Source organism: Columba livia, chromosome 7 (genome assembly GCF_036013475.1).
Source record: "Columba livia isolate bColLiv1 breed racing homer chromosome 7, bColLiv1.pat.W.v2, whole genome shotgun sequence".
In the NCBI taxonomy this organism is placed as follows: Eukaryota; Metazoa; Chordata; class Aves; order Columbiformes; family Columbidae; genus Columba; species Columba livia.
Genome location: NC_088608.1, coordinates 7,029,704 through 7,048,986, shown reverse-complemented (window position 1 = coordinate 7,048,986; position 19,283 = coordinate 7,029,704). Strand labels below are relative to the sequence as shown.

Sequence of the window (19,283 nt, the reverse complement as noted above, 5' to 3'; positions counted from 1 at the left end):
CTCAAGGAGATGTAATTAAGTATCACACTCTGTTCAAATGTGAAGGCATAGTTTTATTTTATTTAATAATTTACGGTACATAATTCTAAAGAAGACTGTATATGAAATAAAGGAAAGGGAAGATCCCAATCTGTACAGTAGCTACAATAGAACAGTGCATTCTCCTAGACCTGTTCTCAGCAGCACAGACACTGACTTGTCCTAAAAACACTAAGATGCAGTAGAGCTGCTGGGGGCTGCTCAGATCCCTTGAAGAGACCCACATCATCCAGAGGGAGAGGATGACACAAGAACAGATGGAAGTTCAAGTTCAGAATCTTTACGTGCATAGAAACAATTTTACTTTTGTCCCCAGTGATTATTGATTTAAAAGAGACCCTTAACAGAAAAAAAATTACTTTGTATTTTAAAGTTGGTAAGCAAGCAATGAAATGAAGGCAAGACACAAAGTGGCAGTAGCACAAGCACTAGGGTTCTATTCCAAGTGGAAACTTTACATTCTACTAAGTTCTGTGTGCGATCGTTTATGGGATCTTTTGGATAATTTTCCATACCTATATCCAAGAAGAGCCAAGCCCAGTGCTCCAACTGCAGAAAGGGCAAAAAGCACATAGAGCGCTATTTCTGCACTTTGTGATGTTAAACTTAGTCCAAAAAAATGTGTGCTGGCAGCCAGTCCTGGGGTCCTGTCCGTTGGTGTCACTGTCAGTGGGAAAACAATAAGGAAGTGTTAGTGCAGAGCCTGGGTGAACCTTTTCGTGCACACGTGTGCTGGGTCCTGCCTCCACACTCCGCCAGTGTCACTGTTCCGTGCTCTGGCAGCAGCTGTAATTCTGTAGGATCAGTGATTGACACAATTCTAGCTCAGGGTAAAGGCACAAGTGAGGGGAAAAGACTTCAAAAAGGAAGGCAATAGTAAAACACCTGAGACTAGGGGAGAGGCGAGTGTTCTCTGCCACCCATGGTCACCCCAAAAAGCTGATTAAAATGATTATTTAAAACCCCCACACTGACAATGGTTGCTGTTCACTGTACTCTTCTAGTTCAGAGAATGTAAATGACAAGAAGAATATTTCCAAAGGCTTTCTCAAAACACCAATCCGTATAAAGTATTCAGAATTATCAAAAAAAAAAAGAAAAATCGTGGGAATGGAATGGGTGTAGTTCTGTTAATCAGAGAAAAGCAGAATAACCTCTTTTGCTGTATTTTGGGGACAGGCGTGTATTGAGGTGCTATTACACACAAGTTGTTCTGCTTTTGCATGCAGAACTGACATAATTCCATGGGTAGGTCTTCAGTCATAACAAAAATTGATAATTAGTGCACTACCGGAAACCCCAAAAAGAATATTGCAGAAAATGGCGGTATCTTTAAAGAGCACAGATTATGGAAATCTTTTGGGGTTAGAATCGGACAAAGCCACAAGCGCGATTCCTGCTGCACCGCTTACCTTCAGGCTCCAGCTGCAGGCAGGGATGTGGGCCTGTCGCTGGGTCTGGAAATCCATTGCAGTTTATGATCTGTGAGTAAAAGCTGGCAGAGGCCTTAGGGCGCCGCGGCAGCTCGGGGTCTGTGAAATTCACGTGGTAGAACCCAAACCTTTCGTCAAAGCCCACTGCCCACTCGAAGTTGTCCATCAGCGTCCACGCAGTGTAGCCTCTTAAATCGACCCCGTCGAGCACCACGGCTGTCACCAGGAGCAGAGAGAACGGGTGAGTTGTGCAACAGGAGGTGTCACCATGATGCCAGCAGTGGCACAAAGATGCTGGGGAACATCACACAGCACCAGGGTCCAAGTGCAGGGCGGTTATTGCTGCTTTGGCCTCACTGGTGTCACCACCTCCCCATTCCCAGTTCTCTCACGTGTTGCTTCAGCTCAGCTGCTTTGTGGTAGTTCAGCTGCCAAGCTACAGCTAACGAGCAACCAGTTAGCCTGCCAGTGCTGGAGAGTCCTTGTCTCTGCTCCAAAAATCAAAGCTTTTGTCCAATAAACAAAGGTTTAGGAACAGAGAAGAAACACCATCAACATGTATCCATTGCTTCAACAAAGGCTTGTGGGGCTCCACTGCCAAGAGGCAGTAAAAGAGTGCTGAGCCGAAATGAAGCAAACTGAAAGTGCTCTTCGCTGATGCTGCTTGACCACTGCTGTAATTGAAACCAGTTTGGGTTGGGGGTTTCTGGTTTTGGGTGCTTTGTTTTTTTTGGTTTTGTTTTTTTTCTCTTTTTAAAAGATGCAGTCTTTAGACACAGCCACAGTCAAACTAAAGTCAAAATAGCTGTTCATAACCGTTAACCCATCAAGTAGCAGAACCTTCTCCTACCAGACGCAGCTCTACAAGGACACTGCAGTTACCTCACTAAAGCCAGGGCCTGTTCTTCCTTTAGATCACCTTTCCCTGCAAAGTCCTGCCTGTCTGAGGCCAGTTTCCGCTAAACCCAAAAGTTCTCAGCACTGGACACAGAGTAAACCCATATGCACATGTGACTTGCACACTTCTAGCTCTTCACAACTTGCTTTCTACGTGTTAGTTTTGTGGTGAGACACTGCTGCTCTCTAGCAATGCGGATGATTAGCTTTAAATCATTCCTACCTTTCAGTGCTTCATTAATGTAGCTCCGATGGTAATGCGTTCGCCAAGTGTCATTGAAGTTGAAGGCTCCCCTTTCTGAGATGCCATTTTCGGTCACGTAGATCGGAGGGTTGTTGTACTCTTCCTTGATCCATCTCAGGATCTTTCGGAAACCGAAGGGTGTCACCTTTAGCCAGACGGAACCAGAGTTCAGCCAGCTGCGGTCGGCTACTGAAGCTACACCCCTGCGGAGGAGGAAGAGGAGGACACATCGCTCAAGGGCCCAGTCCCAAGTGCCCACAGGGGTGATGTTGTGCCAAACTGGTGGAAGAACAGTGGGCAGAGGTGGTGCTGGTGCTCACAAGCCTCTAGAAAACAGTTCTCATACTTTACAATCAGATTCTTACTTTACAATCATATTAACTCAACTATGGGTGAGTACCCAATGTTAGCTCCTAATCCTTGTCCTTTTACATGAATTCTACTATTTGCCTTTTAATGCAGTGCCTGAGTGACACAAAATTGCCATTTATACCTACGTCCAGGGATGCAAGACTGAGCCCAGTGTCCTACAGGCTAAAACCACAGTGGCCAGGATGCAGCAGCAAAGGGAAGTTACAGTCATTCCAGATACTCTCTGTGGAATTGTTTTGGAAAACAGCCAATGTTCACCCCCATGTGCAGTCCCACCATTACCTTGATTCTTATCAGAAAAACTGGTAAGCTCCTGTTGTTTACCTTCTGAAGATGTGGAAGACATTGGTGTCTAAATAAAAATCTTGACTTGTGTATACTTAACCATGAAGTGATCTGGTTATTTAGGCTTTGAACATACATTTACCCACTGTGGTGAGGGAACTAACGACTGTTTAACAGCAAATGGAGAAGTATCCATAAACCATGATAATCTAGCAGTTCAAACTGCAGATTAGGTGTAGGAAATAGAATAAATACTGTTTACAGCTGATCCCAAACCATTGGGAGACTCAAAAGTGCAGATTCCTTCCCTTAGTAGATCCTTTAATTTTCTTTGTTCTCTTTTAAACATTTGTATTTATCATCAGGTCTGTAAAAAAGGGGTGATGCTGGACTTCTGTGAAAATAATAGCACCAGAAAGTTGGCCCGGGTTCCAGGTGTGCATATTTTACTTGACCAATAATTTACATTCATCTCTTACCTGTCAGAGTCATAGGACAGAACGCCAGCAGGATACTTTAAGTTGTACGTTAAAACTGTAGTATAATGGTTTAGACCAAAGTAGTCATACGTGCCTTTAATTCTTTGCTTTTCACTTTCAGTAAATTCTGGAAGTCTGCAACAGAAAACAGAGAAAAGCATAAACATGCAAACATGTAAATTTTCTCAGGATTTTCCCTTTGTTTGCTTCTAACTCCTCCCCGGTCCTGTTGTCTAAACTAAAGCAATCTCTTCCTAGAATGACAAGTGACCTGTCTCAGGCCACCATCCTGCAAGAACATGACCATCAATGGCAGAGGGAAGCATGAAATGGTGCCAGGGACATCCAGGGCTCCTGTCCCCGCTCAGGGGAGCTGTCACGAGCCCCCTCAAAACACCGTACCCCTGCTTGCAGAAACTGAAGGTGCAGCAGCCATCTGTGCCAGGTGTACTCACAGCTGCAGGGGAGCAGGTGTCTGCTGCAAATAGAGTCATAGAATGGTTTGGGTTGGAAGGGACCTGAAACATTATCTAGTTCCACCCCCTGCATTTGGCAAAGGACACCTGCTAGACCAGGTCACTGGCCTTGGACACTTCCATGGATGGGGGGTCCACAGCTGCTCTGAGCAGCCTGTGCCAGGGCCTCAGCACCCTCATGGGGAAGAATTTTTTCCTTATATCTCATCTAAATCTCTGCTATTTTGGTTTAAAGCCATTACCCCTTGTCCTATCACTACGTGCCCTTGAAAACAGAAGGAAGAGGAACTCTTCTCTTTGTGGCAGCAGTAGTACTTGGTAGGTCACAGCAGAAGTACCTACAGGGGTGTCTCAAACTCCGTCTTCTGCACAGGAGACAATAAAAACTTCTGAGCTTTTTCCCCGAGATCGACATTGTGAACACACTCAGTGTAACACTGGTAGCCCTGGTACCAGCACCACAAGCACTTGGGGAGGTACCATGAGCCTTCTGGAGGAACATGGGAAAACCCAGGAGAAACTGAGAACTAGGCTCTGCCTGTGGACTCCACCATTGAATCCCAAAGCGCTCGGTCCCCTTCGAAAGGGAGGTCTCCTTAGAGAAGAACATCCCCCTTCGGGATGTGCAGCCCTGCACAGAGTAAGAAACGGACTCAGGGACATGCACAGGGTGCTGTGAAGTAAGCAGTGAGGTTTTGGGTCACTTTTAGCTAGAAGTGGGAGAAAATTGTTCTGGGAATTAGGTCCACAGGCAACCCCTGCTGAAAATGCAGGCAATTTGGTGATGCTTGAGAGTTTGCAGTCTCGGAGCGAGGACAGGAGATGCTTGGACATGTTAGCTCATAAAGCAACACAGTAAATTTGCAACTGCCAGAGAAAAAACAGTGTCAGAAAGAAGCTCTCAAGAATGCAAGTGCTTTAGGCACACATAAAAGCATAACTTAAATTTTGAAGAGACCTGCCTTTGCTGCAGAGCACACACTGACTCTTCCCAACAAGCGGTCTTCCACATTTTCAGAGTGGAATGATCAGGAATAGCCCCAGATTTACTATGTCCCATTAAATGGCTATTAGAGTGAAGAGGGGAAAAAAAGTTCTTTCCTTATATGCAACTAATAAGGGTAAGAAAAGGGAGAACACTCCTGATGGAGCACTGCTAGCACAACAGGGTTAAGAATAATTAATGGGAATGGAAAACAAAAATCATAGTTCAGAGGGACCAATGAGTTCTCAGTGCTTGAGTTCAGGACGTTGTTTCAAGAACGGTTAAAACACGTTTAGTATACCACAGTCAAGTAAAGCACTGTGTCTAATGCAGATCTTTTACTACGTCATTCTAAGCCATCAACTTAATACCCCAAAGATATGTTATATTACTAAGTTTAGTTTGCAAGGGAGGTAGAGACAGGGAACAGGCAAAACGTACACTAGACTTTTTGTGTGAGGATACTACAAGATTTTTACAGTAAACATCGCAACAGAATCATTGATATTTAGCACTTTGAGAAAAGCAGGATTCAACACAGCAAGTACAACAGAAGCAGAAATGCGCCTGGGCTCTTACCGGGACTGGCTCAGACCCTGAGCCAGACTGCGCTCCCGGATCCTCGTTTTCATCTCCTCGTTGTAATCGCCATTTTTGAAAATGGGATGAGCAAACCAACCTAGCAAAAACTAAGCCAGGAAATAAGAGAGAAAGCTAAATTATGTATCAAAACAAGGGATTCAACCATTTCTCTTTCATGCGCTGCTTTATAGCTAGGTACATGAAATTGTAATGAACAGGCACACAGAGATATGCAGGGATGCTGATTTAATGGCAGCAAATTTAACAAGCTTTTGGCACTGCTATCGTACTTTGCCTCATTTCTATTGCATACTTTATCAGCCACCAGATGGGGGTGACACATTTCCTTGCAGTGGTGCCTCTGGCTCATCCTTTCCTTTCATGCTGGTGTGGCAAGATGCTGACCTGGGTTTTGGGCATCTCCAGCACCCAGGATGGGGGTGTCACCATGAACAAACCCAGGAGCAGCAGGGAGAGCTGTGACCAGGTGTCTCTGTACCTGCAAATATCGTCTGGCAGAATCGACATCCTCCTGGTTGTGTGGGTTCCTTGGTTCTGTCCATTCAGAGTTGATGGTGAGGGAGATCAGTCCTCTTTGTTTTGCGCGGTAGGTCTCATTGTAGAGGTGCCAGGCTTCCGCATGGGCCCTTATTAAGTTGTGTCCCACCACGTAAGGGGCTCGGCCTGGCCGGACAGAGATGCCTGCAGAGACAGGGACAGCACAGGCAGTGGAGCAGCAGTTCCCAGTTTCTCAGTGGCTTCTTCCCAGGTTAACACAACACCCAGGACATGCAGAACTACCCGCTGGTAAATGAATAAACTGGCAGCACCTGGTGCCTTCAGGCCTAGCCTGGGCTGCAATCACTGCTTCAGCAGAGACAGCTGAAGGTGCAGCTGCAGTGGGCAGGACCCCACATCGTCCCCTCCTCCCCCTGCGGTGGGACAGGGGCTGGCTCAGCTCTCTCTGCCTGTGCAGGGCTGCCAGCCTTGGCAACAGGCTGCTGCTGCTGGCACGGAGAGCAGAAAGCTGTGTGTTCAGGCCAGCTCACGTCCCTCCCCTTCCCTTCCTCTGCCTCTACCCTACAGTGGAGCTCAGCCCTCTAGTCCCTGCAGCTGGTCTGGAAATGCGGTCTGCTCCAGGCAGCAAGCGTAATCCAGAGGCTGCAGAGGAGGGAAGAAGGAGGATGTCTTGAAGGGGTCAGGTAAAATGAAAGAAGGACCTGTTCACCATCCCACATCAGTCCAAACCCCATTTATCCCCACCACACCATCTTCCTTGCTTTACCTTTGCACCTCCTCTGCTGCAGCACAAACCGGAGTTGTGCCCACCATGTGTGAAGGCACTGAGGTTATTCCCAGGAGCCTTACCTGGAGCGGCTATGCCAACGCCATAGCCACAATATGCAGTGTTGTAGGGTTCATTGAGGGTTATCCAAAATTTCACTTTATCTCCCAGTCTCTGGAAGAGGAGCTCAGCATATTCCTTAAATCTCTGAACTATAGTATCATTCTCCCACCCACCAATGTTCTGCAGTGCCTGTGGGAGGTCCCAGTGATAGAGAGTTACCTGTGGGGAAAGACAGCAAGAAAAGGGACTCAATCAGTCACTCTTTCACTTTCAGAAATAAGGACAGTAACTCAGCCTTATTTATGAACATAAAGAAAGTGTGCTTTGATCTGCAGTTACGTCCTCCTAACTGTGTGTTTGTAGTGATCACTCATGCATGCAAATAAAATACCTTTTTTCCAGTGTTTCTGTGTCTTTAGAACATGAGGAAATCACCCTGCTTCTAAGGTCTGCCTGATGGTGAAGATGAAGCTTTTAACAAAAGAATGAAGGTTTTACCAAAAACCATCACCAGCTACCTGAAAGTTACTGGGTTTAGTTACCTGAGGCATAATGTTAGCTGCCAGAAGAGCATCGATAAGCCTTTCATAGTAGTTCAGTCCCATTTCATTGATGTATCTGGTGGTCCCATCTGGGAGAATGCGGGACCAGGAGATTGAAAAGCGATAGTGAGACACCTTGAGGTTTTTCAGTATTTCCACATCCTCCTCAATCTTGTGGTAGCTGTCACAAGTTACGTCTCCAGTGTCGTCATTGCTGATTTTCAAGGGAGTGTGAGCAAACTGGTCCCAAATGCTGAGTCCTTTCCCATCAGCTCTCCATCCTCCCTCAATCTGTAATTAAAGGTGAGGTAGAGGGGAAATAATTGGTAAACAATTTTAGGTCTTGGCTTAGCAAAGAATTCAGCCTGTTAGTCTTTGTGGCTCCACACAATATTTTGACTTACCAGCTTAAGACCAGAAATAGCAATGTTTATGCTGTACCAAACTACTAAGACTTCTTAGGCCTCAAGACATATTAGCAAAGTACAATGTCACAGAACGGGCATTGTTTCAGTTCACGGGCTGCTCCATGTTGGCTGGTTCTTGTGAAGCCCATGCTGCTGTCTCAGTTCCTGTGGTGTAATCATGTCCTTAAACATCTCCATGTTCCTCCCTTTTACTGTGGTTGTTACACCATCTCTCAGTAATAGTAAAACCTGATGTTACAAAAGCTGTAGATATCTCATTAAAAATGAATTAAGTGTCTGCAGTTACTTAAAGAGTTGGTCTCAGTTTCCTAACCTGATATGCTGCAGTTGCTACACTCCACGAAAAGTTTTTTGGGAACTCTCCATATAAAAATTCATCTTCTTTTGGCAGTGGGATGCCATTATTGCGGATGATTTCTGCATAGTACACAGCAGAGCGTTTCGGAGTTCTTGGCCTGTTGGGATTGTCAAAATCAACCTGGTGCAATCCAAATCTTGGCTCATAACCATGCAGCCATTCAAAGTTATCCATAAAAGACCAAGCATTGTATCCTCGCAGATTAACACCATCCAACTTGTAAGCTGAAAAAACATAACGAAATGGAAGAGCATCAATTGTGTAATCACACATTAAATGAACCACAAGCAATTCACATGTAAGAACGCACACATTTCTAACTTCATAAAGCTGGCGCTGGTCAACTAAGATCATTAAGAGACTCTTCATAGTTGGAGGATACAAAGCACAAATGGCCATGCAAAGGAGATCATAGAAAGAAACACTATGTTTATATTGTGTTCAGGATATTTAAAGACAAAGTTACTTCAAAGTAACCAGAAATCTAGAGAGGAGACACACAACACCAACAGAACAAGGACTGGTACCTTTGAGAGCTTCATCAATGTATGTTTTGTAGTAAAATATCCTGGCATTGTCATCAACATCTGATGTGGTCTTTATCCCCACCCCATTCTCGATGATGTATATTGGGGGATTTCCATATTCTTCTTTGATCCAGTTCAGTACCCTCCTCAGCCCCCAGGCTGCAGCACGATGGTCAGCAATAGCTGAGGAAGGCCAGGAGCTGTCAACCTTTGTTGAAACTTCCTGGTCATACTCATAAGAGAAGGGCCTCAACCGGGTCGTTGCATGGGTTACAATTTTGGAGGTGTAGGTGTTGAAACAGAAAACATCTGCTGTACCCCTGATGTATTCACGCTCCTCTGCCGTGAAAACTGGAAGGCGTGATGATGGCAGGTTCTGTAGCTCGCTCCTGTTCCCAACTTTCCACTTCATGACCTCAGGGTAGTCCCCATTTTTGAAAATCGGGTGTGTAAACCACCCCACCAAAAACTGCAGGTGCCTGTCTGCAGCTTCGATGTCCCTGGGGTCACTTGGTGTCTCCGGCTCAACCCAGTCAATGTTGGGACGCAGAGCGATGACACCTCCCTGACTCGCTCTGTATTTGTCATCGTACGTGTGGTAGACCCTGGCGTGAGCTTTCAGTAAGATGTGGGCAACCCTGTAGGGAGCAGTGCCAGGGTCGTTGACGTTGGGTGGGAATGCCCCAGTGCCATAGCCAACCCAAGCGATGACTTGGGGTTCATTGATCGTGATCCAGAACTTCACCCTGTCCCCAAAGGTCTGGAAACAGAAGTCAGCAAAACTATCAAACAGGTCGATGAGTGCACTGTTCTCCCAGCCACCAATGTCCTGGAGAGCTTGTGGCAGGTCCCAGTGGTACAGAGTGACGATTGGAGTGATGTTGTTTGCAACCAGTCCATTAATGAGACGGTTATAGTAGTCAACTCCATGGCTGTTTATTGAATCATTCCTTCCACTGGGGAAAATTCGAGACCAGGACAGAGAGAAATGATAGTTCTTTACCCCTAAGGCTCTCAGCAGGTAAATATCTTCCTCCACTTTGTTGTAGCTGTCACAAGCTATATCTCCAGTGTCATCGTTCTTTATATTCCCTGGGACATGAGTGAAGTTATCCCAAATGCTGGGTCCTTTGCCATCAGCATCCCAGCCTCCCTCTACCTGGTAGGCAGAAGAAGACACACCCCATGTAAAGTCCTCGGGGAACGTCCCGTAAAAGTACGTGTCCCTTTCAAAGTCTGTTTGAGATGAAAACTTCTGCCAGACAACTTTTGCCTTGGAGGGAACCTCTGACGCTGGTAAATTTGGCAACTTTGATGGCGTGGGGAGGTCAAATACCACCGGTGTAGAAAACCTCTCCAAGACTTTGGGTGGGAAACCATTATTTTCAATGACACTAGAATAGAAATAAGCAGATGCCTTGGGAGTCCTTGGTCTGTTGCTGTCTTCAAAATTCACATGATGTAGCCCGAATTTTAGGCTGTACCCCAGGGGGCCTTCAAAGCCATCAATGAGGGATCGAGCAATGTATGACCGAACATCAACTGAGTCTAGTTTTACCGCTGTTGCAGAAACAGTAGAAGACACTGTTATTCATTTTCTGAATGCAGCACAGCACAACATAAGCACCACAACTGAGGTAACAGTGTGATAAGCCAAACATCTACAAATGGTCTTTTAGGCAAACCACCTCCCCCCAGACAATTAGAGTATCCGGCAAGAAAAGCAGTCAGCACTGGTCAAACGCTTAGTGGCTAAAATGCATAAGAAAACGAATATTAGTCAAGAGATATTTGAGTGCAGGGCATTTGTGCCACTGGTATCCCTTTCCCTGTGTTCTTATTTTCAAGCAGAATTCATCAATTTAGGTACACGGCATCTTTTAGATTTGACACTATAGATGAACTGAAACATTACCTGGATTTAGTGCTTGCCTATCTTCCCTGAACGTAAGAGAGTTTCTTTTAGCAGAACAGTCAAACCTCTGTTTGAATTCTCAAACCTCTATACCTGTCTAGAACTTCAGCCACTAATATTATTTTTAAGACAACTGATAAGCATTTTGCAAAGATAAAAGCATACCTTGAACCTTGCAGAAAATGACTGAAATATAAATATCTCCCTAAAAATTCTAGCCTGAAATGTCACAGGATGCTGTTAGTTAGATTTGCTTAATCAGTAAAGCCATCATTCGGTCCTGATCTGTGAGATCTCTATAGGTAAGAGTCTGCCTCCAGCAAATCATGTTCATGGGGGCTGATGTATATAAACACCGTTCCCACAGAGGGTCTAAAGTTAGGGTCCAGGCTACATTCATCCGTATATACAGAAAACCTATTCCCACATCTAAACAGAACACAGAGTTCTATGTCTGGACACCAGATAGGCTTAAGTACATGAGGTCACCCTACATACACAACAGGCAGCTGACCTCATATCACTGCGCAAGTGGTGATGTTTTAAAGCTAATCACCGCAGAAGTGACACAATAACTTGTTGCTGTTATTAAGAAAAAAAATCATCTCCATACCTTTTAGAGCCTCATTGATGTACCGGCGGAAATAATCCACTCGCAGAGTGTCATTAATAAGATCCCCTGCGTCCTCTGTTGGCATACCATTTCCTGCGATGTAAATTGGGATCTTTGCCCCTGTATATTCCTGGGACACAAACTTCAGCAGCCGCCTTAATCCCCAAGGGACAACGTGGATCCAAGAAGAGGCAGCCTGTGGCCAAGAAGGGTCTACGTGCACGGAGAAGTTCCCGATGCTCTCGTAGCCTGGTGTGCAGGTCCCGTTAGCCTCAGCACTGACCAAGCGGGAAGTGTAATGGGAAAGGCCAAAAAAGTCTGCAGTCCCTTTCAGCCAGGACTTCTCCTCTTCTGTAAACAGCGGCAGCTGTGCAACTGTTGTGGAGCACTGCTGGTTTACCTCCTGGATCTGAGCCTTCAGAACATCTGGGTAATCACCATTAACAAATATCGGGTGAGCAAACCAGCCAAGCATGAACTGCAAGTACCTCTCTGATGCCCTCAGGTCCTCAGAGCTGGTTGGATTCTTGGGTTCAGCCCAGTCCGAGTTCAGCACCAGCCCCACCTTTCCCAGTTGCTGGGAGCGGTATCTGTCATTATACAGGTGCCAGACCTTGGCGTGGGCCTTGAGAATCATGTGAGCCACCTGTGGGCAGAGAGCAGAGGAATGCGTGTCACGCTGCTTTGCACAAGAACCCTCAAGCACTGAGATTATTGTCATGTAAGAATGTCATCTCCATCTAGAAGAAGAAACCTTGACAAAACAAATAATCATAGCCAGAGCGCAGCAGGTTTTGGATTAAGCAGAAGAATCTGGCTTTTCACCAGCACCAGCTTTCAGAATAGAAAAATAAAACAAAGACATTCGTTAGCTACCCCAGTTTTTTACAAGTATCACAAATTCAACAAGCAAATAGTTGTCTCAGAGGCCACATTAGGCTTAAACATAGCTCAAGCACAGAACCATCAGAGGAAAATTACACAACCATGGCAGCTGCAGGATCCCAGTTATTCCTGCGTCCCTACCTTGTAAGATGCTACCCCTGGGTCAGCGATTCCTGGAGGATGCTCTCCGGTGCCGTAGCCAGCGTAGCTAATCGTCCAAGGCTCATGGAAAGTAATCCAGAACTTGACTCGATCCCCAAAAGTGGCAAAGCAGAAGTCTGCGTAATTTACAAAAGCATCTATGATACTGTCATTCTGCCAGCCACCAAGAACCTGAAGAGTTTGTGGGAGGTCCCAGTGGAACAGAGTCACCATGGGCTCAATGTTAGACTCCAGCAATCGGTTAATTAATTGGTTGTAATAATCAACACCCTTGGAGTTGATGGTGTCATTGGTGCCAGCAGGGAAAATTCTAGGCCAGGATACAGAAAATTTGTACAGTTGGGGATGAAGACCCCTAAGTAGGTAAACGTCATAGCTGGTTTTATAGTAGCTGTCACATGCCACATCTGCTGTTTGGTTCATGTAGACATGACCTGCATGCCCAAAATGGTCCCAGATGCTCTCTCCTTTCCCATCTTCTGCCCAAGCTCCTTCAACGTTAAAGGCACCTGTGGATGTGCCCCAGAGGAAACCACTTGGGAAAACATCTTGCAGAAAAGAATCCCTCTCCAAATCAGACTGCTTGGCAAACATTTCCCAAACTGTTTGATAGGAGGAGCGAGGGGCAAAACCAGCAACTGGGTTCTCCTGCAGAGTGTTTGTTTTGCTGCAAATAGAATAAAAAAGAAGTTACAAACTCCAGGGTGGATGCCAGTGCCACAAAACTTGTGAACATGGAGGACAGATGAAACATTTGCTTCCCGTTCAGCTGACATCAGGCATGTAGGGTCCCATTCCTTTGTCATCTGACCAGTCCAACCTACTGCCACCCAACTCGCAGGTGAAGGCGGAGTGCAGTGAGATAACTGCAGAGCAGCTCAACAACTACATGTCTAATGCATTTCTTTGCAGGTAGATTCTCATAAATCACTACAGCTGGGTCAGAGGTGCAAACCAAATCTGTGCAGTGTGCAGCCTTTTCACACGCTGCAACTGTTCTCATGAGTTTTCATGTGAGAAGCTAAAACTAACCAGTTCTCCTCCTCTAATCCTCAGCATCGCCCTGCACAATGACATTTACATTTCTGCAGGCACAATTAGCTTTTCTCCTAGGAAAGTCTCTATTTTATTTTATGTATTTATTTTTAACTGTTTTGCTCTTGAAAAGAACAGAAGCATTGCAATATGTACTTGTTACTACTGGCTTGAAGGTGCAACCTGGGTAACCAAGGATGAGAGGGTGGGAGAAGATTCCATCGCCTGTAATAGCAAGAGACGGGGTTCAGCACAAAGGCATTCATTATTCTCCAGTCCTTTCAGGAACTAACAGCAGATTTTACCACTAAAACTGCCTTCTGTCTGCCTCCGCATAGGCTTCTAAAGGACAACATTTTATTATAGTACCTTATTTAAGGGAGAAAAACTGTACCTTAAAAAATGAGATGATGAAAAGTCCAAGAACTCATTAACATCATATCCAATTGTACGTGTCTTTTCTTTATTAATAGCTGAAAACAAACAAACAAGCAATGGACTTAGTCATAACTTAGATGCTGTGGGCTGCATGACACTACTGTACATACAATTACACTTTTGAAGCAAAGTGTTTTCCATAACTAATAGCTATTTTTCTCACATCCAATATGTTGGGGTTTTATTAGATATTTACAATTTAATGTTAAAAAATGATCCGAAATTTTGGGGAAAATTCCCTCAACACTCATTTTCCAAGAAGGTTACGAAAGAAACTGTAAAATTATTTCATCTAATAGCAGTGATCTGGACTAGAAAATTTGAATTTGCTCTACAATTTGCAAAAAACTCTCCTCCCTCCTGAAATATGTCACTCACCTATGACAATGGCCGCTACTGGTATGAAGTGATTCTCCTCCACGGAACCACAACCAAGGAACTTTAGACTGAAAAGCAAGATCTCTACATCCTTCCAAACATTCTGCAAAACCAGAAAACAGGGACTTGTATGAGAAGAAGCATCAGCCAGCTACTAAAACCATGCTCTTGGCATTTGGTGCTTTTAACACAGAATGGGAAATACTCAGAAGACTGAGAACTGGTGATAAAGTTCTTCAAAGTTCAATTAATAAACCAACAGAGTAAGCATTTAATACCACTCACTATTTTTCTCTGATCCAAAAAAAAGCCCAAAGCAAATCAAAGCATAAACCCCAGAAACCTTCAGTGTTCCACCCATCATTTGAAAGGCGCAGGGGACTAAGTCTTTTTTTGAAAGGTTACTTGGTAAGGATCCTTTGCCATAAATGGCCCACTCCAGATTTTTTGAGCAACTGCAGCATGGTGGCATCCTGAGGAGAATCAGTCACTGGGGTAGCTCCTTATTGTGCTGCTCCATTGCTGGATGACTTGTCTCAGGGATTTTAAGAATGCAATTCACTACCAGGGGTTTAATACCAGGTATCAGCCTATGACATCACTGGCATTGTTGCTGCTGTGTGATCCTATCCTAAATTTACTGACGTTTCTAGCACGGCCTCTGCTGGTGAGGAGCTGTGAAGTTGGGTAGTACAGCTGCTAGAATAAAACAGTGTCTTTCAGTGTACAGACAACAGCTTATCAAACACTTAAGGTGTGAGAAAGAAGGTTTTTCAATCCCAGGGAAAAGAACTGTGCCATTCCAGGCACTAATACATAATAATGAGCACTGACCAAGACGATCCTTTCCAGCACTTTCGAACACCTGTTTTTAATTCAGAATAACAACAGAGAAGTGAGCGGTATGCAGCTGTTCCCTAGTGTCGCTGTTGTCTGAGCTGTCACAGCAAATCAGAACTGTTTAGACATGCATCAAGAAGCATGAAATTCCCCTTCTATTTATGGTCTGTTGTCTGCTGCTATAATTTGAACACTGTGAGTAATGTTACCTGGAATTCACTCAGCTTCTTGTAGAAATCTGTTTCATTTCCACAACAGTACTGAAGGCTGAGAGACAGAAAGTCTACTGAATCCTGGAAACAAGGAAAGGAAAAGAATAACTCTAGATTTAAATGTATTTTTTGCAAGTATTTCATTAAAATATATATAAAATTCTGAAAACTTTGATAAAGATAATTTGCTGGAGTAAGTCATACAGCTATATGGGACCCCTTGACAATATAATGAACTTAAACTGGATAATTCATGGGATTTTGTGTCTCTCCTTCTCAACAAAGTAAAATCTAAACAGCTAAATTAAATTCTGGGAGTATTTTATGACTATGAGTTACTATTTACAGTTGATTTTTTATCAGTAAGATTGAAGAAATCCATGATTAATCAGATAGAAAAACCTTTGCAACTATGTTGTTCCTATGTTGTTCCTTATCAACAATCCTTTGGGGAAAGTCCACTTCTGAAATCTTTAAGCATTCCAAACCGTAAGCATTATCCCGCTAGAAGTCAAAAGTTCAAAGGAATAGATAACATTCTTTTACTAAACCAGCTGGTGAAGCTGGAAAAAAAATTGGTAAGCTTTCAGTTTATTTTTCCATCCAAAGTTTTCTTCTGGCTTATTCAGGTCATCTAATACAAGATCTTTCCTCTCCCTGCACACCACAACTTGCTTACATCCTGGAAATACCGTGCCTACAACATTCCTTACTCGATTTTGAAGGTTTGTGAATACAAGCCCAAACCCTTCATTGTTATTTGCTTCCCACATCCTACATCAACATCCCCCAGGTGAAGACAACTACTGACAAAGGGTTTGATCTTTACAGAAGGGAGGTCAACATCTTTGTAGAGATTATGTTCTCCTTGTGTTGTGTCACCCCCATGCAGCCACATCACTTTTAGCACAGTTCCATCTGTGTTTTAATATAAGAAGCAATTTTTTTTATAGTCATCATTTAAAATAAAGTATCTTTTTATATTTGGTGGTACATTAAGTAGACTTGCAAAGAAAATAACAACGTGTACATTTTTGCAGATGCCTTCTCATATAAGCATGTTTATTGCTAAAATTGCCATTATGAGAGCAAATATTTCTCTGTATAGCTTAATCGCTGCTTGCTAGACAAGAACGGACGCTGAAGTCATTTTTAAAATCAGTGACCTTCACAGGACAAAACTAATCACAGAAGTAAAATTCACCAAATTGGTCAATCAGTAAATTTGACAAAATTCGATATAACTTGCAATAGGTCATTCGATTCTGTACAAAAAAATCAAGTTAAATCAAATAATATGTATATAATTTTGGAAATAATTTCTATTAAGGTGTTACCTGAAGAGAAACTGAAAGAAATTCTGATGAAGCACTATCCAAGATATGACCCAGTCCTAAAGCAATGGACACCTTTCCACCTTGAAACAAGAAGAGGGAGTCTATTGGTAAGGACAAATCATAGAACCATAGAACAGTTTGGGTTGAAGGGCCCCTCCAAGGTCCCCCAGTGCCCCCCTGCCATGAGCAGGGACATCTTCACCAGCTCAGGTTGCTCAGAGCCCCGTCCAGCCTGGCCTGGGATGTCTCCAGGGATGGTTCATCCACCACCTCTCTGGCCAACCTGGGCCAGGCTCTCACCACCCTCAGTGTAAACAATTTCTTCCTCATGTCTAGCCTGAGTCTCTCATTTTTTAGTTTAAAACCATCACCCCTTGTCCTGTTGCAACAGGCCCTGCTAAAAAGTCTGTCCTCATCGTTCTCTTAAGTACAGAAAGACCGCAATAAGGTCTCCCCAGAGCTTCTTTTCTCCAGCTGAACACCCCAACTCTCTCAGCCTGTCCTCCCAGCAGAGCTGTTCCAGCCCTCGGATCATTTCTGTGGCTCCTCTGGGCCCTCTCTAGCAGGTCCATGTCCTTCCTGTGCCACTTCCAGGGCTCTGGAACCCTCAAAGTATTTCTACAACCAATTCACATGGAACTTCTCGTGTTTCCGTTTGTGCCTGTTGCCCCATAACTTGTTGCTGGGCTGCAGTGGAAATAGTTTGGCCAGTATGAGACCACAGTTCATGAGGGGCATCTGCTGGTCTTTAAACCAAGAGCACAGAGACAAGAGGCCGTAGGGAAAAAGCAGACAGAAGTAGTATAATGTTTGAAGTACTAGTTTCTGCTGCTCAAATTAACCAGAGGCTATTTAATACTTCCCTGATGCTTGAAAGGTAAAATATAAATATGCACACATACACGTATATATTACCCCCAAATATTTCAAGTAAAATGCTATCAGAAAGAAATCATAAAACTATCAAAATAAGGGATTTGAAGGAACCTGTTACTCAGGGATTTCTATGTAATTCTGAGAGCACTGGTAGCATATTCAGAAGGGAACTGCATGTAGCAGTGGCCATTTGATTCCATCACAAAATATTTGTGAAAAAGTCATATACAAAAAATCCCTCTCCCCGTTTTCCTTACCTGGTGGCGAGTATTTCTCGTGGTAGCTGGTGTAAGCTCTCCCATGAGCGGCGGCGAGCGCCTGGGCTCGGCCCCGGGGGTCCTCATAGGGCAGGCTTTGCAGGACCTCCGGCAGGTCACTGAAGGTGAGCCACACGTCAACCAGGTCCCCAAAAACACGGAAGCTGAACTCTGCATATTCCACAAAAAGGTCAGCAAAAGCGTTGACTTTCCCGCCCACAACCTGCGCAGCCACAGCACCAGGGACACGCTGGTGATGCAGAACCACCACCGGCCTGAGGTCTGCGGCAACCAGGGTCTGGAGCAGCTCCCGGTAGCACCGCACTTGAGCTTCATCCGGCTTCTTGGCATCCCCCGTCGGCAGAACGCGTGCCCACGGCAGGAAGAGTTTGTAATGTGTCACCCCAAGCTCACGAAGCTGGGAGAAGTACTGGGGCAGGGCAGGAGCCACAAGATCTTTTTGGCACAGGTAACCATCAGCTTCAGCCACGGCAGGGACCTCATCTTCCTTGGGTAGGACTTGGTTTTGCAGATACAATCTATTGACTAACTCGCTGGGTAGTGGTCCAGCAATGGTGATAAAATTCTGAGCAAATTCCTCACCTGTCCCAAGGCTGGGAGAGACTAACAGAAAGAAGACAATTGTCTCACAAACCAACTCCATTTCTGGACCTGCTTCAGAAAGTTATTCCACACTACTTATATTACAGTAGAAGTAATATTTAACCGAAATTATCTATTATACAGATAAATGTTCCTAGAACTAGGACGCTAGAATGATTACAGATCAGGACTCTCAATCAATAGATGAACAAACTAATAGATGAAAACAAAAAAAACCTGTCAAACCATTAGAGAAAGGCCACGTGGAAACATTTTCGGAGATGTTCAGCTTCCCCTTTATGCTTGAATATCAATTGACGTTTGCTGATACTGCCTCCATTCTAAAGAGAAAATAAGTAGACAACACTTTTTATCTCCTCTTGGTGTTTTGGTTTATTTTTCTTGGCTTAAGAGGAATCCCAGCACAGCTCTGGCTGTAGAACACAAAAGCAGAGTTACTGGGGCTGGGTGCTCCCACAGCTCAGGGTGGGCAGGCCAGCAAGAGGCGTGTTTGTGCTATAATTCTTTAGTGCATAAAGAAAACGAGATGTGGCGTCTCACTCACTTGGTAAAGTCCTCGTGCCTGATAATATCAAGGAATTTGAACATAATTTTATTGCTTTCCAAAGTACTCTTCCTGTCAGCCTCGAGAATACATGCTCTCTCAGCAGGGTGGACACGTACCGATCACCTACCTGAACCGCTTCAGGGAAGAGAGAACACAACTTTTCTGCATT

At 44.5% G+C, this 19,283-nt stretch overlaps 1 protein-coding gene across 1 annotated transcript; it reads right to left on the bottom strand.

Annotated features, from left to right (window-relative positions):
* Positions 1 to 50: 50 nt before the first annotated feature.
* On the bottom strand, positions 51 to 18,739 carry LCT (lactase). Its single transcript, XM_021296533.2, has 17 exons — positions 17,944 to 18,739; positions 16,811 to 16,890; positions 15,471 to 15,554; positions 14,422 to 14,524; positions 14,000 to 14,078; positions 12,550 to 13,237; positions 11,524 to 12,169; positions 8,996 to 10,555; positions 8,424 to 8,692; positions 7,683 to 7,973; positions 7,161 to 7,359; positions 6,292 to 6,494; positions 5,790 to 5,899; positions 3,750 to 3,884; positions 2,593 to 2,816; positions 1,452 to 1,688; positions 51 to 702 (listed from the first exon to the last, which is right to left on the bottom strand). The coding sequence occupies exons 1-17, from the start codon at positions 18,605 to 18,607 to the stop codon at positions 494 to 496; spliced, it is 5,781 nt and encodes a 1,926-aa protein (XP_021152208.2). The 5' UTR covers positions 18,608 to 18,739; the 3' UTR covers positions 51 to 493.
* Between the last annotated feature and the right edge of the window lie 544 nt (positions 18,740 to 19,283).